This window comes from Notothenia coriiceps, unplaced genomic scaffold (genome assembly GCF_000735185.1).
Source record: "Notothenia coriiceps isolate Sejong01 unplaced genomic scaffold, NC01 NC01_scaffold00037244, whole genome shotgun sequence".
Classification (NCBI taxonomy): domain Eukaryota; kingdom Metazoa; phylum Chordata; class Actinopteri; order Perciformes; family Nototheniidae; genus Notothenia; species Notothenia coriiceps.
In genome coordinates this window covers 164833-189258 of record NW_011369945.1, presented here as the reverse complement: position 1 = coordinate 189258, position 24426 = coordinate 164833, and the positions used below count along the sequence as shown (strand labels likewise).

At 43.5% G+C, this 24426-nt stretch overlaps 1 protein-coding gene across 1 annotated transcript in view; it reads left to right on the top strand.

Annotated features, from left to right (window-relative positions):
* bnc2 (basonuclin zinc finger protein 2) overlaps positions 1 to 24426 on the top strand; it is a 160106-nt gene that overhangs the window by 106424 nt on the left and 29256 nt on the right. The window contains exons 3-4 of the mRNA XM_010794122.1: positions 7769 to 7871; positions 9386 to 9621. Coding sequence (XP_010792424.1) covers positions 7769 to 7871; positions 9386 to 9621 — 339 coding nt within the window. The remainder of the gene's footprint in view (positions 1 to 7768; positions 7872 to 9385; positions 9622 to 24426) is intronic.

Here is a 24426-nt window from a genome sequence, read left to right as displayed (position 1 = left end):
TAGTGTGATGACTAAATGTCAACTTGGGGGAGTCTCAGCAGCGCTTGTCGTCACGCTGTTTTCACCGCATGTGTGTGTGCGTGTGTGTGTACCGTCTCCCACGCCAACCAATAATCGCCATGGAGATGTCCCCTCGCAGAAAGGGGTCGGCAATATGTCTGGGCTCTGACTAATAATTTCTGTTTGTGTTAGGGTGTACATGGGGAGGGGAGTAAAGAGCAGACGGTGTTGGTCTCCTGTCCTCGACCCCCCCTCCAGAAATCCTCCCATTTTCTTCTCTCCCCTTCCCTTTCACTCCCTCTATCCTCTGCTCTCGAACATGTGTCTGGTCGCACCATGTGATCATGTCGGTGTTGTTGCAGTGCTGGCCTTCAGGTTGATATGTGCGCTGGGTGGGGAGGATCAGTGGGGCAGCGAGTGCAGGTGTCAGGTCTGACAGGGAGGTGTCCTTATCTGGCTCAAGTCGCTCCCTCTGATAGGCTGAAGGTCAGAGCAGATCTAGTATGTATCGAAGACAACGGGCTCTTTTATTTTCTTCCTGTCCTGCCACACAATGGCCATTGATAAGGAAATGTGGCTCTCAACAACAACAACTTGCAGTGTTTTCATTTTTATTTTATAAGCAAAACAATCCAACTAAACAAAATGAGGTGTTCATTTCGATTACTGATTTTTTTTTGAAGTTATTTTTTCAGGGACACCATTTTCTGGTTTCAGCCATCTTCACATTTGTGGATTGCCTTTGTTTTAAATTACTGTAAGGGATGTATCTTGTGATGTGTTTAAAGCAGGCCATTTATACTTGAAAAATGTGCTTTAAATCACATTCTCTGATAAACTAACTGTTAACAACAAGCATCCTTTAAAATGTTTAAAATGTTTCACCGACACAGTATTTGAGCTAATCATAAGCAGTAAAATGCACATTTAAACGTCATAAACGAGAGCCTGATATCATTTGCCCAGTATTTTCTCAACCTCCACTCATTAGCTTTCCACTGCCTCCTCCACCTTTGCCGCAACACCTCTTCCCCACCTTCCTGATACACCAGCTTGCCCGACTCCCCCCTCAAACTCACCCCATCTCCCTTGCTACCTCACTTCTCTTCCTTTTTTTTTCTTTCACCAACTTTCCCTCCATTCTCTTTCTTTCTCTCCCTACATCCCCTCCCTTGCTCCCCTAGCACCCTTCTTTGAACCTGGCCTTGTGTCAGAGGACCCCGGGGTCTGTCACTGGGCAGATGGTTTGATCTCTGGCAGGGGAAAAGCTTTGAGGAGAGCTGAGAGGGGGCCAGGGGCCTGGGCTGGGGGCCTGTGCCTGGACCTGCTGTCTACACAAAAGATGGGAGAAACTGCTGCTCCCTTGATGCTCGGGTATTTGAACTGACAGTGCAGTCCAGTGTTAGCAGTGTGGTACAGCTCTCCATCTACACAGGCTCACTGAGAGCATGGCATATGATAGCCAGATCACAGGCTATTGTTTCTGGTCCAGTATTGTGATATGATTCTCCCTCTCCCTCTCACCGTTTCGCAATATCAAAGCCAGCTGGGTCCTTTTCCCGTCCACTTCATAAACAAGCATGACTGTCCTGAAGTACTCGCACGGCTATCTATCATGCGAGTGAGTCAAGCTGAGAGTTTCGTCATTGATCCCATTTCAAATGTTTCGGGGCGGTGCTCATGATGGGGGAGATTTACTTTCTGTGACTGTGTCAAACCACAAAGAAGATGCAGGAATGTTGGACGCAGAAATGTGTGCTTGTTGGGACTGTGGAGTAATAACAAGGGTGTTTGTGTGCGTGTGTGTGTGTGTGTGTGTGTGTGTGTGTGTGTGTGTGTGTGTGTGTGTGTGTGTGTGTGTGTGTGTGTGTGTGTGTGTGTGAGTGTGTGAGTGCAGAGCGTGAGTCACCTCTGACAGCTGACGAACATAAAAAGCCAGAGCTGGACCTGTGGTCAGAGTTGGAACTGGACGCCATCTGGAACGACGGAGGATGACATGAAATCATCACTCACTGTTCAATTGTTTAGTTTGTCCAATTATGAACTTGTGTTCCTGATTAGTGATTCTTATCAATGACGCCTGTATTGAAATGTAATCATTAACAGAAGGCAGCACCCTAATTTGTATGTTTTCACAACAAGTTAGGAGAGAAGATTTTAAATGTCTATGACTTTATCTCTCAGCAGTAACCTGATTACATTGGAACAAGACTTTATATTTTCAGTCACTTCTGCCCCACTGGCTCTGAATTATAACCCCTCATTCACTGGATCAGCAGGACATAACATGACTGCATCAAGACAAAATATTTTTGCAGTAACAGCAGGTGAAGTGCAACCAGACTGAGATGCACTGCCAAACATCTGAAACGTGTGTCTGTTCATATTGTTCCGCATTCCTTGGTAAAAGTTTATTCACCTTGCACATTTCCAAATTAATTTCAGATTTGGCTCTTTGGAACATTAGTCTAGTTTGTAAGTAGATCCCAATGGGTTACTAACGTGCCTTTAATAAGCGCTAAATGTAAACACAGTAATATACATTGTATACAGTGTATACATTCTATCAGATCTGAGACACATTCACTCATGTCAAATCTGTCAATTCAAAAAGCGCTTTAGTAAAGCTTGCGTGCAAACAACAGACATAGCTGCTTCTATTTGTTTGACTTAAAGAAAGGAGAGGGAAGAAAGGGAGAGAAGAGAAGGGTCCCAGGTCTCTACATGAATACATGAAAACATATGCTTCTCTTCTCCTTCTGTAATCCACCAGGGACTCACGCCCCATTTGGTTCCCATTAGCATAGCTCTGGTCGCCCTGCCCCGTGTCAAAGCCCAGACGCACAGCTGCACAAAGGACAGGGACCTCTGGCTCTGAGACTGAAAGCCGCTGGGCTCAAAACCAGAACTGCCATGGAGGACGGGCCTTACACTGTGGGGATTTCAGAGCAAAGCCTCCTGTCTTTCCTGTAATACTACAGTTTCCCCATGTGCAGTATCACAAATTGACACTGATGCCAATGCACAAATGATTAATCGCTGTTTATTTTGTAGCACTTTGTAAAGCAGGAAAGCTCTGTTTCAAGTACAATCCAACGTACAAAATCAAACAAGCAGAAATTAGCTTTGGCATGGGGTATTTGCTCCCCTGTATTTTGTGGAGTGCTGTGTCTGACTACAAAGACTTTCTTTATTCAGCGTGTTTTATTTGTCACCTGTTTCCAATATGGACATTGTGAAGTCCTGATCCATCCGACGGAGCCAGGGCCTCGTTTTATGACACGCAAAGCTGCCGTGCCTCTTTTCCTACACACGTTTGCTGCACATTTCTGGCAGGAAATTGACAGCATTTCAGCAGCTAACTCATGGATGAGATAATATCTTGTGGGTGGAAGAGAGGACAAGATGCTCCCAGTGTTTTACAGTGACCCTAAGCAGAGACAAATCTAAATCTGAAGCTGCTGCTGCAAAGCCAAAGCACACACACACACACATATGCGCACGTACACACAGGGTTTTCATTTAAATCTCGGCTTTGCTTAACTCACCAAACAAGAAATGTGGTCTGTGGCTGTGTGTTGAACATGGTAAAGGTTTCAATTAAAGTAGGAGGAACAATACCCGACCAGCATCCAGCAGCTGTCTGCGTTGGCTTTCCATTGTACGCTGTCAAGGGAGGAAACGGAGAGGATGACATGTACTAGTGGTGTTTAAGTGGTGTTTTCCGTGGCATATGTCAACCGTAAAATATGACAGGGTAGTAAAACAGTTGTACAGGATTTAAGTTTGATTTAATCACCAGTAATATGGTTCCATATGCCTTTGCAATGGCCAAAGCTCTGTCTTTGTTGACCTCTACATGTGCTGCTCGGTTTTAGGAATGGATTCATTTGCATATTCCGGCAAATGTTCAATGTTTCCCGTCTCTCCCAGCCTGTTTAAAATCCTCTTTGGACCAGACTACAAGAGTCCAGGCTGAATCCATCTTGTTCTGCAGCCCCTCTTTCCTGCAGTTCTTCAGTCCATCTGTCCCACTAACAGTCTTTTAATTGAGAGTCCTCCTCAGTCTGATGCTGGCCATTGCTGCCTGTCAGTGTTTATACAATCGGACTGGGACAGGGACTGCGAGCCAAGCAAAACATCCATGAAACATCAAGCCTCCAGCTAAACAAAACCCAGCAGTGAGACACACACACACTCTTGAGCCAGATAAGGGCCGAAAACGATGCTCTCTGTACGCGGCGAGGTTAAGTTGTTGACCGTGGTGGTAACACGGCAGCTGTGTGAGTGTCGACTGTTGTCTGAGTCTAATTGCTACAGCATTGTGGGCTTTCAATAGCAGCTTTCAATTCCTAGCTGCTCAAATGATCTACAAAGTCTCACACACACTCGCTCACACACACCCCTATGTCCTTTTCCTCACTGTCGTCCTCTTTCGTTGCGTGCCAAAGAGGAAACCCTGGCGAGACGTTAGCACAGTGACTAATACTGTGTATCTGGCCGGGCCTCAGATAACAGCCTCCTCCCCCGCCTGCTGTGACAAATATGTGCGAGTGTAGCATTGGGATCCGGGCCCAAGCTTGTCCCTGACCCAACCCAGGCCAGACACAGGTTAAACCACAGCCAAATGCAGCACAGGTCCACGCTGGCCACAGGAGCAGAGCTCTTCGGTACGTGAGCAACATGTGAAGAAGTTATTACATTCTTGTTTCCTCTGACAAGCCACACTCACATCCTCCATGATGTTGCTTTTGATGGCCATCCTTGACACATCCGTCAGTTGCCTCTTTTAAAAATCTCTGTAATCAGTCTGTAATCTTTCATCCTATTGCGTAGGATCAATGTTGATGCCGTCATATCGCAAACACCTCTTGAGTTACTCTTCTGACATATGAATTTGGAACAATGAATCCCGAGGAAATAACAGGAACAGTAAATGGTCTCCCTTTCTTTTTTTCCCGTCAGTACCTCTTCAGTTGAGGGGGGGGGGGGGCTTGCTGCTTTAATGCTTCTTAATGCTGCTGTCTGCTTAATGGGCCAGATATGAGAGGTGCTGCTAGCCAGCGTAATAAGTCAGTGATTAGAGGGCGCCTTGTCACAGCAGCAGCCCCGCAGACAGTGGCACGCTCTAATTGCCGTATTAGACGCCCCTTAACTATCTTGTCAGCTGTCAGGCCCCAGCTCGTAAACAGCAGAGGTGCATTTGATATTTCCAATTGTTTATTTCCGTCTGCTGCTCTTAGCCTTGCCGCACGGGGAGGTAATTAGTAAAGGGTTGTTTTGTGTGACAACACTGTGCTAAATCTGAGTACTGAAAATAGAGTTTGCAAAAATCTTTACGTAACGAGAGTTATATAAAAAGGGAAAAGCTCCTGTGGCAAAACATCTGACAAGGAATCGTACTCAAAATTTGAAAAGTGGCCAGTGTGAAGCAAATACAATTATTGAGATTACCAATTTATGTGATAATTATTTGCGAGCTTCTTCTCTCTAAAACGATTAAAAAGTCAACTGACAGTCATTTGCAATTTCCCAGACCAAAAAGCGAAGTTTTTATCATCCAAAAATATTGACAGTCCAATGGTGAATAACATACTGCATGTGAAAGTGACATACTGCATGTGAAAGTGAAGAACAGCATTATAAATCAGCTTTCTGAGTCTATCCTGAATCTCTAAGGTCCCAGGTTTGACCCCATCAACAGTCAATGAATGTACATTGACAGCCATGTCCGATGCATATGTGTCCTTGAGGGGAACGCTGCACTCTCTCATTGCACAGTGCTCGGGATAAGAACGTCAGCTCAGTCAGCACATTATGTATGTACACTCCGACTGACACACGGCGTGTAATCCTCACACACGGTGAGGATTGCCGTGCCCGCACCTGGAGAGCTTAAGAATGGTGCAAAGTCAAATAATCTCCGTCTCCTGTCTTTCCAGTGTCAAACAGCGAGGTGACATGGTTAGAAGTGGTGTAATTTTGCGTTTAATCTGGGATAAACCCGTGTTCACTTTGACACCTCCAGTTACTAATCTGGTTTACGACACTTTAGGGCGAGCAAGGGGGGGGATTGTAGTAGATTTTGTGGTCCCTTAGTAGATTAAGAGCGAGCTTAGTTTTATATCCTGAATTACAGGATATTGGTCTAATCCACAGACTAGGTAATGCTATTTCCTGCTGTTACACACAGAAGGAGCACTCAAGTCAATACTGGTGAACCTCAGTAGAGAGCTCACATTTTTCTGTCATCAGTGATCATGCGTTGACCTCAGCTGTGTGACGTAAAGCTGATCTTTTCTATCTCGAAGTGCTGATCTGACATTTTGAAATGGAGCCCAGACATGGACTCCAACCTACGACCCTGTATGTATGTGCATGTCTGTGTCACATTATTGTCACACTGCGGCCTTATAAGAATTACAGCGAAACAATATGAGATAGCATTTTTAGAGCGGCTTGTAAATCCATAAAGTGTCATGCTTTGATAAGTAGTGCTTTGGTGTGAGGACAACGGTGTTTCTTTCTCACCGTCTCTGACAGACCCTCATCTATCTCTGCAGATAACACCTGACAAGTTTCCTTAGTACTAGATCATTAGGCTTTTCCTGTCAAAATAAATAGGCAGCTACTCACAGCAGTCACCTTGTACACTAAACCCAATTTCCTCCCGCATTCCTGAAATATTTTTATTTTCTTTCCAGCCTAAAGAATTACCACCCTCAGGCATTCGGCCCTGACTCAACTCCATATGTGCCCAACTTAAAATAAATTATTCTTATCGTGTGGAATTGCTGTTTATTATACCATGCTATTAACTTTTTATTCTAACATCAGCAGCCAACTTACTTGCACTACATGTCAAAGCTTAAGAAATATAATATTTGATTTAAAGAACAGATAAGCGTGTTTTCAGAGTGAAATGGTTTGACTTCTTTTACCTCCCATTTGCAAGCTTGCTGCACCGAAAGCTGTAGATTCAGGCAGTTTAGGTTGTAGAAATGCTTAAGTAATATATATACGTAAACTATCTTTATCCATCTTGATAATATAAAGTCATGTGTGGTAAACAGAAGTGCTGCCAATCAAGATTCATGTTTTGTTTATTCTGTCTTCTTGTTTCTCCATGTCATTGAGAAATGTACGACTTGCAGCTGCTGCACTCATTTGGGTGATAGAGCTGTTTTCATTTGTGAGGAATTGTGTGTATATCATGCGTTTCCTCCCCTGCTGTAAGATCTTTTTATTGTTTAAAAAAATGTGAAACATCCTACGGGATCCAATGACCTCCCTGCAAAATGTACCTGGATTTTTGTCGGTTTTGAACGGCCCTTCATGAAGGCTGAGGCAGACTGTACCGAGTTGCCCCCGTCAAAGTCTGGACACTTAACCTCTCACTACTAAAAGCTTTCCGGGGTCAGACTAAGTGCAGCTTTAGTGTTGAGTAATGGAGCCTCAGTCAAAACAAGTTACATTTCTGTGTTTTTTAGGAAAGGAAGTCCTCAGTCGGTTCTCATGAACTCTGGGAAATTACAGTATGGGGAGGCAAACTCACACATTGGAAAGTTGTTTGGAAATGTGGTGGCTGGGTAATCTTTTTGTAGTAGTGGCTGCAACGTGCCAATTGTCACTTTTTACAGAAACGTTTGAACACGCTTGTATGGCTGCTTTGATAACTGCTCTCTCTCAGTCCTTGGTTTATCACCTCTCCTCTGTGCTCCAGCCAGTGATTGACGTGTTTGTCTTTCTTCTGATTCTGTCTCTGCAGGCCATTCGCTGCACACTAGTGAACTGCACATGTGAGTGTTTCCAGCCCGGGAAGATTCACCTACGCACATGTGACCAGTGCAAACATGGCTGGGTAGCTCACGGTGAGTGATTTCATTTTCATTTTTAGGTAGCTGGTGGGCGTATCTGAATATGTTGTAAATAAATATGAATTTAGTGACTGATGCTCGTATAACTATCTCCTGTCGCTGTGGTGAGAAGAGAGCTGCATATCAGTACTCTCCACTGTGTAGAGAAATGTACAACTGTGTCATTTCTCACTCAGTGCAGATGCTAGATTTTCTCCGACTAAAATCCAAATGTTTTTATACATTTTCCATAGAAGAAGACACTTTTCCTTTTTTGTTTGCTTCTGTATTTTGTGGTTGCTTTCAAAGTCTTTTTTTTGCACTTTTGATTTATATAGAAAAGGGGAAAAAAAACACAGACCCAAAGACAGAGAAAGAAGCAAGAGACTACACCTCATGAGTTTTTCAGGCGGGTAGAGGAAAAAGGGAGAGGAGGCCCAAAGTACAAAGAGAATGAGGAGGGGGAAAAAAGAAAACACCTGTTTGGCTTGCGTCCGCACAAGAGCGAGCCATGGGCCCTTCAACGATCGCACAGGACCCCATTGACTGTTTTTTAATCTCTCCCTCTGAACTGTCAGGCGCCCATCTCTCCTCTCCCCCACTTTTCATTTCATGTCGGCATTGGCAGGGACTCTGACAAGTAGTTCTTCATTTTTTATTATGTTCGTGTCTGGCTGCGCTGTGTTGTCAGGCAAAGCGCTCGTCAGCAGGAAAAAGCCGTCCCAGGATCAGAGAGAGACCCAACCAGGTGTCACCCAGACAGGCAGGGGAAAGGGGGGAGGGAGAGAGGGAAGTATGAGGTAAGGGGAGAGAGAAGGATTGAGACGGAGAGGAAGAAAGAGATTTGTCCAGGTGTCGCACAGACAGCCAGAGAAGAGAGAGGTGACTGAGGTTGAGATACAAAGGGCAATGACAAAACCTAACCTGTACTCACAATCATACTCTGCCCCGAGTTTCGCCCCTCAGGCAACATACAGGCTACTAATCCCTATTGCTGAAGTTTTTTGTCTGTGTGCAGCGGAACATACACTGAAGATACTGCTGAGAAAATAATATGGACATTTGAAATGTATCACACAGTATCAGTTTGCCTTTAAAGAAAGTTAACATGATTTTAAGAAGGGGTTGTACAATAATGAAGTTGTATCATTTAATTTTGTTATCCTTCCAATATTATGAAAAGCATGGCATCTAATTTAATACGTTTTTTTCATCCGTGGACTTCACTGTGCCCCCGCCCACTTTAAAGTCCATAGGACATACCTAATTAGGTATAAATATATAAGATAACATAAGTAATGCAAGAAAAATGGGAGATGTGAGGGCGGTTTGAAAGAGCAAGAGATTAGATTAAATAGAAAGAATGGGAGATAATTACATTAATGTCAATGCTTTTATCTGATTGATATGTTCTTATCAGCTAGTGCTGACCGCGCAGTAGCCTCCTAAGGAAGATTTGAGCTGCAATTTGATCATTAACCGGGTCGGTGTTTGTGTGTTTTTTTCTTTTCTTCCTCCCCTTCACACAGCTTTAGACAAGCTCAGCACCCAGCACCTGTACCACCCCACCCAGGTGGAGATCGTTCAGTGCAACGTGGTGTTCGACATCAGCAGCCTGATGCTGTACGGCACCCAGGCCGTACCCGTCAGGCTGAAGATCCTGCTGGACCGCCTGTTCTCCGTGCTGAAGCAGGAAGAGGTGCTGCACATCCTGCACGGCCTGGGCTGGACCCTCAGAGACTACGTCAGGGGCTACATCCTGCAGGTCAGTGCCCAACACACACGCTACGGAGTCTGTGAAGCATCATAAGGATTTATCTTAAATGTCAAGATGGAATATTAGCTGTACTTACTCTCTGCTATCAAACAACTGTGTCCCTAAATGTGCCTTCAGATTTCCCTGCAATTGTCTGTGATTTCAGAAAGTGGGGATAATGTTCACAGTGATCACTATCATTTCTTTTTCACCAAGTGTATCTCCAAATCTGTCCAGCATTGCAATTATTTTGAGAGTTATTGATCACGAGCACAATGGTGACAATCTTGGCCACTTCAGTCCCATTGCACATCCATTTTCTTCACACTTTCCCTGTCGTTACTTCTACTTCAGTCTGCCCCCTCTTCCTGCCCTGTGAACACTAGGCCTCTCTGCTGGAAAAAGGAAAGGGATAAAAAATAAAGAAAATTGAGAAAAATGTCACGCCAGCAAACTATAAAACCACTGTAGTGTGTTTCCTCTCTCCATCCATCCTTCCCCCCCTCACATATAATTGCAGTCAGACACATTTCTCAATCAAAGGTACGAAGGTTTTGGTGTTGAAACCCAAACCGAAGTGTTCCTGAATGAATTAGTTAAGAGCAAGTGAACATGTGCATGTGGTTAGTGTGTACGTGTGTGTGTGTGTGTGTGTGTGTGTGTGTGTGTGTGTGTGTGTGTGTGTGTGTGTGTGTGTGTGTGTGTGTGTGTGTGTGTACATGTGCTTATCTGTATGTGTATATGGCAGTGTAAGTGGAACAGCATGGTGAGGAGAGGCTGGTTCGTAGCGGCTTCTGTGATTCAGATTCTGATTCAATATTTTTATTTTTAAGTTTTAAAGAACACTTATTTAATAAATATTCTAACAGTTATTTGAAACTACAGTTTTTTTGTAAATACTGTTTGCAGCTTACAGTTACAATTTAAGATTTAGAATCCATATTTTAAAGACTCAGACAAAATATTTATTAAAGATCTGAAAATCGAAAATATAACTTATAATATTTAAAATAATACACTTAATATTTGTATTGCACATTTTAACTTCAACCTATATTCATATGTATGTATTTTGTTCTAATATGGTGTTATATACTCTCACAAAACCTAGTTTCCCCCTGGGATTAATAAAGTATTTTGATACAGTTCAATATATTCAATATTTAATATTGATATATTCTTCATTCTGAAATAGATAGTTTGCTTTATTTCAAAAATATTTTTGCATAATTGAAACAAACATATTATTCCTAATATCAATAAATCAGTTTTGCAGTTTTTTGCTTAACTGGTTTATTGGTTGGTCTATTGAATGTAGAGAAAATGCCCAAGAGTTTCTTATAACCCATCTTCAAATAAACATTTTTAGTCTGATCAAAAACATACTCTTATAATATAATATTATGAAACACAGGCTGCAAATTAACAGAATATATTTGGACATGTTTACATTATAATAACAATTGTTGCGGGGTGATAATCCTGCTAACCTTTCCATCTCTAAAAAGCATTCTCAGCATTAAATATCAATATTACCCCTGAGGGAAAGTAACTAAAAGCTCCAAATCTGCAGTGTGAGAATGCCTTGTATTGAGCAACTGTGGTTCTCATAGTCGCAGAGTCTGTGTTTGTATCAGCTGGCTCTAATAGTCAGCTGGTGGGAGCACCGTTGCTCAACTGCTCAGCCTCATGTCACGCTACTGCTTAAATCCTCTAGATCTCCTCAGAAGGGCTTCAAAGGGGCCGCGGCCGGCGAGAGGCAGCCAGTCACTTAAGGACAGTAAGCAGTCATTGTACGGCCCTATTAGCCTGTAAGTAGCTATGAAATTCAATCATCTTCCCGAGCCTCCGGGCAATGCTTTGTGTCAGGGGTTTGTTCCCAACACCACGCCGTGCCAAATGAGAGATGAAATGAGAACAGCATTGCAGATGGAAGATAATAAGTGGTCTTTTTGATAGCGGTGTAGCATTATTTGGGGATGAATTGCTTTCCAGTGATAGCAGTCAATTGCTCGCTTATACTGATTTTGAATTTGAATACGTGTTTAGGCCATAGGTTAATTACTATTTTAATGAGATATGTTTTAAATCTCGATAATTGTACAACAAAAACACCTACTTAATATAAATTCTAATCTAGTCAAGCCTTCCTATAACACATTTCACATAGTGTTTGACAGTTTTGGCTCTGATTTTCCTTCCCTCTATTAATATACCTCCTAATTTCACGCGATTGGTTCGTCACAATAACTTTAGGTTGAGAAAGAAAGAAATGTGTGTTTTTCTGGGTGTCAGTGCGTATGGGTGTCAGTGATGCGCCAGAGCACTCAGGACTTTGAGCTGACAGAGTATAGCTGCAGCTCCTCTGATGCCTGACCACCTGAACGTATGTGCTGCAGGAAGAAGGAAAACACACACTTAGATTTTCAACCAATCACAAAGCAGAAAAACACAGACGCTGTATGGCATCAGTATTCTGTCTTTAGACCAAAAATATTCCCTCTCTATGTATTAAGCAAACTAAATAGCTAACAGGTCAGAAATCATGTATCATATTCCCATAATGACACATTTTTTATTGTTAGTGCTGTGATTTAGGAAAGGAAAATGTCAGTGTTTTGGCCTAAATACAACACTTATCCTATCCAATTACAAAACTAGTCACAAATCAAGTTTTAAGTTGTGTTCCGTGATATTTTAGACATACGAGGAGGTGGGTTTCTGTCTGTAAGTGCTTCTGACTAAGGTTGGGGATATTCAGGATGACATGAGGGAATGCTTAGCTGTTCTTCCTCAGCAAACACAGCTTCAATTATTGCATCACTTACGCATACATGGACGTATGAAAAGTCTGGAAGTGTCACTCAAGTTTTGATGATTTATCACAGAATCTTCAGTGTTTTCTCCTCCCCACTCTGCTTATTCTCACGTTTACCTCCCACATTAGCTCCAATGTATTCAGGGCACTACCATCATTACTACCACTGTTATCTGGTATTCTGCTGGAAAAATGTACAACAGCAAAAGTAGAAATATGTCACCATAGCATTTTACTTTGACCTAAAGGAGGAAGAATTAATTTATGTCGACATCCAAGATCCACTTTGCCCTCTTCCGTCCTCTCTGCCATTTACTGCATGACAGGAGTAAACTCACCGTGGAAGTGTGACTAAATGTGCGTACACTTTGCAATTTTTCTATATAATAGGCTCCTTAAACTGCAGTAGTGAATCAATATTATTAAAAGCGAGATGGCTCATCAAGTGGTTAGAATTTAGATTTGTAAAGAAGAGGAATTATACATGACATCAATAACCATTACAATGAATGATTGTCTTTGCTTTGAAGCCTGACCTTCAGTCTTATAGCTTCACTCTTGTTCACCAGCACATCCACACAGTCAGCTGCTATAGTATTACTATATAAAAATCTTGAAATGAAAAAAAAACATGAAATAAAATATGTTCAACACCTACATATATCGTATCAAAAGAGCAAGAGGTAGCCTTTATTTATTGAAATTACATATTTTTTAAGAAAGAAGTAAAATAGCCTTTGTTTTAAGGCTTAAAGGTGGGGTAGGTAAGTTTGAGAAACCGGCTCGAGATACACTTTTTGTTATATTCCATGGAATGCTCTTAACATCCCGATAGCAATAAATATCTGAAGTGCTTTGACAAAAAATCCATTAAAAAATGTCATCTGTGGAAGCCATAGTACTGTAAAAAGCACGGCCAATCATCTGAGCCGGCCTGGCTAACATAACTGGATGGCCTACCTGCCTGTCAGCCTTCCATCTGTGCACTAACTTATCTCGTGTCCTCATTGATCATGTGCACATTCGTTTGTGTTGGAGGAGGAGCTCTGTAAGGAAGTGGCAGATTTCTTCTGGCTGTGTATTTTTAAATTCTAGCGCACTCGAGCTGGTTTCTCCAGAATTACCTACCGCACCTTTAAGGCAATTAATAAATAAAATAATCTAAAGATTTTAAAACTGTCCTGTATATCCTAGCCGTAACTTTGCGAGTGTGAGTACAGTGAAAACGTGAACATCACAAAATGACAGCTCTGAGGTTACCACCCGAAAGTGATGACAGAAAGTTATGAGTGTCATATTTTTTTCTACCTTTTACCCGTCTTTATTTCTCTGCTCTTTCACCGGTTTAAAAGTTAAATCCAAGGCATTTTGTGAACACCACAGACACACTGATTCACTGCCAGAATTCCTTGCCCCTTCACTTTGGCATGACTTTCCCCTCCTCCTCCTCTCCCCTTCAACCTTTCCTCCCTCCCATGTGCTCATCCCTCTCTCCTCTCTCCCATGGTTGTTTCCAGACAGACCCAAAGCCAATGTGCACCAGATGCCCTCCCGCCCCCCCCCCTCTCCGTCCCGCAGCCTGTCACTGCTCACTACTGTGTTCGATACAGACAGATGGAATTGCTATCAGTCCTGGCTCCTCTCTTTGCCTCCCGTCTCCCACACTCCAAACACTGTCTCTTTTGCCTTCCTCTTTCTTATCCCTTACCAAGTGAAAAATAAGGAGAGCGAGGGAGTGGAAAGAGAGAGAGACACACACACACACACACAAGACTTTGCAGCCAACATATGGACTAAAGCCCAGGGTTTTCCTGAGCGACATTCTCAGTAATGTTCTGTCCTTGTAGAACATTGGGCTGCCTCCACTTTTATGAGATGTGGTTTTCCTGACTCCACACGGCTTCCAGGAGACCCAGATGGAACCGCTAACAACCCCCACCACCGCCACGCAACCACACACACACACTGTACACACATAAACAGTCTTAACCCTAATTGCACACACACTCGGAGGAAAGCAACTATCGGCACACACACACACAGCCACAAACTTGTTGTCTAGGATAGGCTTTGTTTCAGTGGCAGATGCCCGGGCATGAGGGTGTGTTTGAAGTTATCAATGCCGTAACATAAGCTCCTCATAATTCCGCTTACTTATCTACTTATTTGGTTGAATATTTTGTATATCTCTAACGAGCAGGAACATCGGAGGTAGTTTTGGACGGCCGCAGGGGGGCTGTGCTCTTATTAAAAAAAAAAACATGTGACTGTAATGTTGTACATGTGTACTTACACATGTGGAATATGAGATGTAATTACATGGATTAGGGTGCAACAGCATTCGTGTAAGACAGGAAACCATTTCCAGTTGCAGGTGGGTCCTGAGGCCGTAGTGAAGGCACCAACCGGCTCCTCTATAGTGGTTTAGAAAGGTATTTATTGAGTTAGAGTCACATTTCAACATTTCTGTCTTTTTTTTTTCTCTCCTCTCTCCACACTCCCCCTCTCCATTTTCTGTCTCTCACTCTGTCAACTGTGAAGGGCACCATATCTCTTGATCCTCGTCTGAGAAACTTCCATTTTAGGTAGTCAAGCTCAGAGCAACCACATTTTTTGGACACAATCCCCTTCTCCGATCTCCTCCATACGGCACACTTGTAACCCCTATTTTCCTCCTGTCCTCCTCTCCACCCTCCATCACCTCCCCTTCTCTCAGAACCTGTTTTCTGTTATCACTACTTAATGCCTCACCCTGGGAGACGGACGGGGGAGAAAGCATTCTCCTAAGGTGGAAATTCTTACGTTCATATGGTTATGATTTGGTGGGGAGGTCAGGCTCGATTTTTGCTGGAAGGCTTATGGTTGGCTCTGTGCTGGCCGTGCTGGGCTCCAAGCACATCAAAGAGGGCCGGTGTACTGAATCAAGGTGATACTAACCCCCCCCTCCCTCCCCTCCACTGCACACACACACACACTTGTCCTTCCTCTTAAGAGTGTCTTCTCCCTTCTTATTCTCAACCGCTCCCTTCTTAGTAAGCCAGAGATAAAAGACTGATTTCAGATTAGAGGCTCAGTCAGAGAGGGGTAGCAGAGTATTATCAGCAAGGCATTCAAAACATTTGATAATAATTCTATATCAAAATAAATAAAACCGCTTAATCAACAAGAATAAATCAAGCATGCATCCTATCTTTAGTTGACCATCTGAAAGATCATGTCATGTTTGCAGGAGGTGTAAGAATCCTCACTGTCACTTTTTCTCACAGCTTGCAGAGCTCAGAGCCAGCTCCTTACACAAAGTCCTGGCCGAGCCAAATCCTCAGTCCCTCGCTTTTGAATCCTGCACCCGAGCCTCAAATGAATTCAAGCTGGAGAAGCAAGGTTATGTGCAGGTTACATTGTATGCAGGAATTTGGGAAATAATTCCCCTTATATTGGATTTGGAAGGAGGTCTGAATTTAAACATGGATTCTACAAGGCCTCACAAGCTACCACGTTTAAAATTGATGGGAAGAAAAAAAAAATAGTGATACGAAAACTGTTTGGTTTGACTATTGATAACATCTTTCACATGTTATCAAGTTGGTTCAGAGGAAAATTGCTCCCAAAGAGACTAAGTACACTTATTATTTTAGGGTCTATCTTTTCATTTATCTACATCTACAAGATCTACAATGAGTTTTGAGGTGCATTCCTTCTGATAAGCAGAGGTGCGGTAGTTTTCGGTGTATCTTGTTTTTCTTTGGCTACACAGTGGCCTGAGGAGAGGTTTTGCTGACTGATCCTTTTTTTTGGTCAAATAGCTGTCAAGCTTTTTCGATAATAACAGACCTGCAGGGACAGATGTGTGTACCGTGTGTGTTAGTGCATGATCATCCCCTTGCGTTCACATCGTTCACATCACACTGTCCTCCCCTCTGTCATTTTACACCAATTGGGTTTAAAGCATCAGTCTCTTCTTTACATTTTCTGTTCTTGACTTGTCTAATGCATCTACTTGCTGTCACCTGTCCTTCCTGTCTTCAGCAGAGAATTAAGGATGTTTTCTCAGTGTGTGTACACTGGTCTTAGCTGTTATTAGCATCAGCGATGTGCAAACCGCGCACACACATTATACAGTGTAAGACAATTATAATTATTATTACAAATATTATTTTTCCTAATTTGTAATAAAAGAGGTATTTATTTATATACGATGTGTTATTATTATTACTAATTAAAAAACGTAATTTCTGACTTTAATAATATTACATGCAGAGCAGTTTATATACTGCAGACTAGGATCATGGATGCTGCATCACAGGCCGTGATAAAGAGCCAATACACAAGTCAATTTCTCCTCAAGAGACACTTAAGTAATTACATCACATTTTCAAATCACTTTAATGCATCCATTACATGCTTGGTGGCCACATGTATATTTCAAAATGTTATTTTAACTTAAAGTGGGTGAATATTCTATATGAAAACGTATGGGAATGCCAGTCGTGTGTGTGTGTGTGTGTGTGTGTGTGTGTGTGTGTGTGTGTGTGTGTGTGTGTGTGTGTGTGTGTGTGTGTGTGTGTGTGTGTGTGTGTGTGCGAGTGTGGGAGTGGTGCTCTAATAAAATCTGATTGGGGATTTGGCATGCTGTGCAGCGCAAACATGGGAAGTGAAAATGATATGTTTAACATACATGGTCAAGTCTAGGGGCCCCCATGGGATCCCAGTAAGGGTTTGATCAAACTCCACTCCGCTACGCTACACACACAGTATATAAGCGCCACCTTCTTACCCATTTCCCTCCTCAAATCCCCATGATAAGGCTGACTTCAAAGCCTCGCAACCAATCCTACAGCTTTATCCGAGATGCTGGCTTGATTCACCGGCTGCATCTCTTCCCATGGCCCCCACCACACACACAACCGTATTCCCTTTCAATCTATATCTGAGAAAAGCATTGCTATGTCCACCTCGTGGTGTTTCCAAATGTAAGTGAGAAAAAGGGACCACCAGTGCTTTTCTTCTCCCCTCTTAACTTCTCCTGGCATGTCATAATTAGAATAAAAAGGAATATTCCCCCTGTGTTAATGGGGTGCTCTCTTCCCCCTCATCCCCTCTGAACACCCTGTTCCTCCCGCCTGCTCCATGTGATATGCTCTACGCAGATCAGTGTAGAGGGATCTCCGGTTCTCTCACTGCACATTTGCCTTTCTCTTTTTACCCAGTGTCAACGCCTCGGGAGAATTCCCCTCAACAGGTCTTCGCTGCCTCCCTTGTGCTGCTGAAGCCCCCCTGTGGGAGGCTCTCATAGGCAGCAACGTAGCCTAATTGAAACTGGAAAACTGCCAGCCTGCTTATCAGGAATTTTTATTTACCTCTGCCAGGCTCTGCCCTCTTTTCCTTTCAAAGAAGGCCATTTTATAATTACCTCCTCAAACAGAATCCCTCTCTTTCTGTCAGCGTCCCTTGCTCCGTATATCCCTTTTCATAAGTTATAATATCCTGTCTCGCCTGCGCTGGAAGGCGGAAATGGCTTCTGAATTCTGAAGTGGCTTTTCAGGGGGCTACGGGTGTTTGTTGCTGCACGGGGGAAATTGAATTTTACTTCAAGGTCAGCGACACTAATGATAGTGTGGGAAGGTTTTGATCTCGTGGAGCGCTGGTTTGTCTAGCAGAACCCCATCGTATCGATCTGCGCCAGAGATCCTACTCTTCATCGATTGTCACACGGAATTGTTCGGTGGAAATCACTGGTGTAGTATAAGCGGTGATTTGGGACTGCGGTTAATCTCAGGGGTCACTACTTATAGAAAGGAAATAAATGAATGTTTCACTGAGGAATGTGATAAGTCTCACAAAAGGAGTAAAAACCTGGTGAAAATAATGAACAGCACTAGAAGATATATGATATAAGCCTCCCCACAGTATGACAGATGCTTAATATAGCAGTTGAAGTACTCTCTAAATACCACTTGAGAAGCCAAAACTGTGCCCTAAACTCACACGTACTCTTGCTGTTAAGGCTCCAACATACACCCACCAACACACACATAGAGAGTGTACATTTTAACCAATCACTTTCATGATTCACCGCTGCTTGTTTGCAAGATGGTTAGTTATGGGTAGGTGCCCTGCGGTGTGAGCGAATGTGTGTCACTTCCCCCACAAATGGAAACATTTAGACACTGAAGAGTGTCCTGAGGTGAGAGCTGTAAGAAGCTCTCACTCATAAAGTAGCGGGGAGGCAGCCTGTGGAGGAAATGAGCTCGGCAGACTGGTGGAGGGAGAAGAGCGTGACACACACTGAAGGACCTCACACACATCCATATACACACAAACATGCTGGTGAACCACGCACTGGCGACTGCTGGGGTTGTTATTTTGCACCGTGTCTGTCACCATCTCGTTTTTCACCGACGGCCCCAGCTGTGTTTGGCTTCCTGTGTTCCTACTGTGGCGTCTTGGCAAAATGGACAGAGGTGGTACTGTGCACATCCATGTTGTTTGGCGGTGGCTAAAAGGTTGACTGACCTCACCATGAACTCAGAGCGGTTCTGAAACACCTGTGGACGTTTACTGCAGAATACAGAATAATGTGGAACGGTTGCTGAAAAATAATGGAGCGTCTCATTTTAGGCTCCAGATCAAAATTCAGTCTCGTAGCTTGTTTTAAAGCTAGATCTCTTATGGTGCTACCCAGTACCCCTCTCGTTTTGACGTGTTGTGCATGAGCACCTTTATTAAGCAGGATGACCTGTCGGGGAGGGGGAGGTGATGACTACCCCCGCCCTCCACATATCCTCATTCTCTGGTCTCCTCTACCAATTGGTCTGGCTTCACTTCACCTCCGACAGGAGAGGAGAGGTACTGTAGACGGAGGTGTTTGAGAGGAGGAGGAGATGATGAGGGGGAGCCTCACCGTGAAGGGCCTAAAGAAACTTCAAAGTCAGTTGAATCCCGTCGTAGGTCAGCCTGTTTTAACCGGAATGTGTATTAGCATGCGTTTGCAGGCTTAAATACATTTTTTGTTTGTTTGTTTGTTTTTTATCCCCAGCCATCCCAATAAACAATCAGTGCATTAAGTGGCGAGCAAATGGAATCAATTCATCCAGTTTTGCCCAGATGAGTGCAGAAAATGAGGCGTGAAGCAGCCGCTCTCTGTGTTTGGAGTGGATAATTAGGAGCCCATTATAGGGCATCTCAGCATGGTGCTACCCTGATTGTTTATTAGAATTTCACGAAGGTGAAGGAGAGGGAGAGAGAGAGAGAGAGAGAAAAGGGGACTAATAGTAGCACTAAATGGATAATAAATGGATACCAAACTAAGACACACACACACGCACACGCACACACACACACACACACACACACACACACACACACACACACACACACATGCAGCAGTGGTGAATGCCAGCCCCTGGGCCTCCTACAAAAAGGGCTCTTGTAAAAGTGGGGAAAAAAAATAAAATCTCCACCAGCGCTGTGCATATGCTTGGCTCCGTCCTCTTAAAGACTGTCTTATTAAATGGGTAAGTGGCTGAGTGCTGGGACCACCAAGCAAGCCGTGCTGTCACTGGCACACTGCACTCTGCGGGTGGAGTGCCGCAGGCGCAGACAGGATATGATACAGGGTCACCAGAAATGATGCTTTAACACTTGATGATACATCAGTTCCCAGCACTCAGCGCTCAGCCTGCCAGTGGCCTTTCTGAGACTTTTCGAGTCAGGGACTTTTTTGTTGTAAAAGACGAAGAGCTAAGTTGTAGCCTCTACATTCTACCTTGAAAGTGTGTGTGTGTGTGTGTGTGTGTGTGTGTGTGTGTGTGTGTGTGTGTGTGTGTGTGTGTGTGTGTGTGTGTGTGTGTGTGTGTGTGTGTGTGTGTGTGTGTGTGTGTGTGTGTGTGTGTGTGTGTAGTTGTGTGTGTTGGAAGGCAAAGGCAGTAATCCACAAAGACAACATGGCCTTCTGAAGAAGGAAGATCAATAGACTGCTACAGGTGACTGGGCTCAGTGAGCAGAGACACATGCATGCAGGCCAGCACACACAAACACACACATTCAGGCGTAGGCACATGCCCCAGTAAGTACTAGTGGCATGCACTCTTCTGTGTTATCTCCACCTAACCTCTGGTTTACACTGTGTGTGTGTGTGTGTGTGTGTGTGTGTGTGTGTGTGTGTGTGTGTGTGTGTGTGTGTGTGTGTGTGTGTGTGTGTGTGTGTGTGTGTGTGTACACTCACACACACAAACGAGTCTTGCGCTCTCATCTTCAGGATCTAAGGCTCATTGCCAACTGGCGCTTTAGTGCCAGGCACTGCCTTATCACCTCCCCAGCGCACACACGCACACACACACACATACTTGCATTCTGACTCACATGTGCACTTTAAACAACCTTGTTGCAAGGGTTTGTGCACAGGCACTCACACACAGTTGTACACGATGATCTACCCTGCACATAAACAAAGATAAGAGCAGGAACGGTCAGCGCAAGGCCCCAAGAGGTACAAAGCTATTACTGCGAGACCACAGTCGCGTGGCTGCGTGTGTGTGTGTGTGTGCACTCGTGTTTGTGTTTATGTAGAGCCAGTTACAAAGGGGAGCTCCGGGAGCAGCAGCTTGGAGTTTCGTGCGTCACCACCATTTGCCAGTGTTGCAGCACTAGCCACTGCTAGGTGTTGAACTCCTCTCTGACTTCCTGTCAAAGTGTTTGCCACCAGCCGTCACGGATCAGAGGGGATCTGACAGTGTATTCACAGCAAGTCACCGAACAATGTGCCAAAGGGCCTTGACAATTCGACAATGACTTTGCCAGCTGCCAGTGTCTCACATTAAGCATGGAATCACACCTTTGTGAAGCAGTGCGGCCTACTTAGGTATGGGGTGTGCTGTCTCCATCTTGATCCCTGACACAAATCCAGCCCATTGAGGTGACACGGTGCAAAGCGTTTTCCCACTTTGCCAAGCTGACAAACCTAATTACTCTGCTAAAATTCCTGGGATCAGACCTAGATCAAGTCTCCTTAGTACTGCGAGCTGCACACCCAGTATCCCTCAGGAAAGGAATTTCTCCGGATTCGATTGATTTCCCAGATTCCCAGGTCTGAGCAGAGAACATGTCCCAAAGCTTTGGAACTACTCGCTGAAATTCCCGTAGTGTTATATTTAGATCTATAGCGAATATTGGTTAGGAAAGATATGTGTTTCCTTTTGAGTGAGGTGAGATCTCATTACCTATTTACTGGCTTTAAAAACCTTGAGGCAAGCGTACAAACTGTAGTAAAAGTTTGCCAGTGGCGACATCTATGACTCAACTTGCCATTTATTCATATTTTAAGAGGTTAGTACAGGTTCATATTCTATACAAAATCAATCTCTTTTCAACACAGCATGATTTGAAAGCTATAAATAGTCGGTTTCAGGCACTTTTCTCTGGCAGTGAAGCAGCAGTGGAGTGAATTCCAAAGCATTATGACCGCATCAGCTCCTTCAGCTCTTTGAAAGAATTGAGGACAGAGTGTGTTGTTATCAGAGCGAAGGCCCAGCCACCTTCTCCCTTTATGGGCATGTTTCGCTAATCTCGCTACTGGCCTCTACTTTTTAAGTCGAAACAGGTGTTGCACTCATAACGCAATCGTGTATTAGTGCAAGCAACTCAGATCATACTCCTCCTAGGATGTGTTTTCTTTGCAGATTCCTTTCTTGGCTAGCGGGCCTACACCTTGTTTCAGATGAGTTTGAGAAATGAGGACGAGTCATTATCCATTTTGATAAGGGTGTTATTTTAAGATGGGGTCAGATAGACTGGTTACAAGTCAACAAAGAAATGTGCTGGCACTAAACAAGTCAAGACAAAGATCAGGTCTGTTGTGAGTCACAACTCATCATGTCTGTTTTTTCCATCCACCGTGTGTTAGCAGGTGGGTGAGTTTTATTGTCTTACTTCAAATAAAAGCGATTTAAAGTAAAAATCAATCTGGCAAAAGACCTAGAGAAGTTTTCTGCGTCGCCACCCTCCTCTCTGGCTTTTCTTCCATTTTCATGTCTAAGGATGAAGAGATTAAAGGGAGGCCATGTCTCAACCCTGAAGAACTGCCATCACTCAAAGAAGAGCAGTGCCAAGCTCTCTTTATCTGTTGGATACGCAACATCCCCTGGTGCTCTTTGGCCAGTCTCTTCTTCCTAAACCCACTCACACACATCACACACATGATTTACTGTCATACAATGCTGCTGTGTGTGCCTGTATGCATGCGTGTGAGGTAATGTGTGCTCACATAATGTGTTCTGTGTGCATGGCAGCGGCCACATCAAATACAGTGAAGCAGCACTCCTCTGAGACATTATCCCATCCATCCCCATCCCGTCATAGTGATTCCAATACGGAAAAAAAAGGTACAATTTCAAAACCTGAAAAAAAGAATAAATAAAAAGTAAAGGCAGACTACATCTGGCACAATGTCTGTACTTAAGGTTTCCAAGTATGTGTCTGGGGGGGAGATCTGGTGGGACGTAGCCTCAGTCGGCTTGGAAGCAGTAGAAACGGATGTCACACTGGAAATTTATACGGTGCGGTTCAGGGAGCAACGGCTGTAAATTGACAAGTGATGCTTGTGAGCAGCGTTACCCGTCTGTTTCCCTTTCTCTCATCTTCTATCTTTTTCCGCTCATCTTTTCTTCTCTTAGCGTAGCTGTTACTTCATCCATCTGTGCTTGCCCCGAGCATTATTGTTAACGGGTGAGAGATACAAAAACACGCCAGAAGACAAAAACGGGAGGAGGTAGCTGTGCGCAGAGACGTGGGAGAAAATGACTTGTGTAACATGAAATAGTGACAGACGAAACATATGAAGTACATCTGTAGCCTTTAATCTTTAAGCAATATTTTAGTTTGAATGAATTTGACACTGAAGTCCTGTTTTGGCAGCGATAAGACAGCACACAATGAAGGGGAGCTGTAATACAAGTCGAAAAATGTAATCAGCAAAACCTGGAAAAACAGTACGTAAAGAAAATGACCCACATTAACTACAATCCCTGTCCTTTCTTCCTGGAAAAATGTTTTATATAGCCGAGGCTATTAGGCCACAGTATTGAGGCTGAGTGTGTGTGTGCATCTGTCTTCACAGTGGCATGTGTGTATCTGTGCTAGAGTTTGATCGGGTCATTCTACTGTATAAATGTCTCTAATGGCAGCACTCTTTTTAATAATGCAGGAACCTCTTTTCTCTGTCCCTCCTTCCCATCACATCATGTTTGGAGTGACAGCCACATGAGCCACCATTCCCTCTCCACTCGCAGTAGGTCACCAAGAGAGGGAGAGAGGGAGAGAGGGAGAGAGAGAGAGAGAGAGAGAGAGAGAGAGAGAGAGAGAGAGAGAGAGGGAGAGGGAGAGGAGAGAGTAGAGAGTAGAGAGAGAGTAGAGAGAGGAGAGAGAGAGAGAGAGAGAGAGAGGAAATGAGGAAAGACGATTGGCTGCCTCAGTAGTTTAGCAGTTGAAGACAGTTTTGGACTGCAGAGAGAGGCTGTAGACAAAGATCAATTGTGGGTTTTTCACCAATTCTAGGATTGGATTTGCAATTTTGAATCTACTCTACTATTCTTTAGAAAGAAAAAAAGAACATTGATATCATCAGTCTTGATTTATAAAAAGAAAACTCTAAATAACCCTAATTTAATTTTAAAGGCTGTGTAATCTAATATTGTGTTTTAATAACATGAGTAAAAAAACTAAAAAGTAAGAAAACATGTATTTTCTTGGGCGCCCTGGTGGCACTATAGTTAATAATCATATCAAAACATTCCGTTTGGTGCACATTGTGCAAGTCTCCCAGCGTTTTCTGTCTTTGTTTTGACTTTTAAACAGACTGCAGCCGGACAAACTAATCCCTTTTTAAAGAAGATGGCCATAATGCTGTATTTCCACAGGGATGATAACTGAAATGAAACTTGCTCAGAAACAAAGAAAGCATTGGATAAATAAAAGACAACTAAAATAATATTACAAATTGA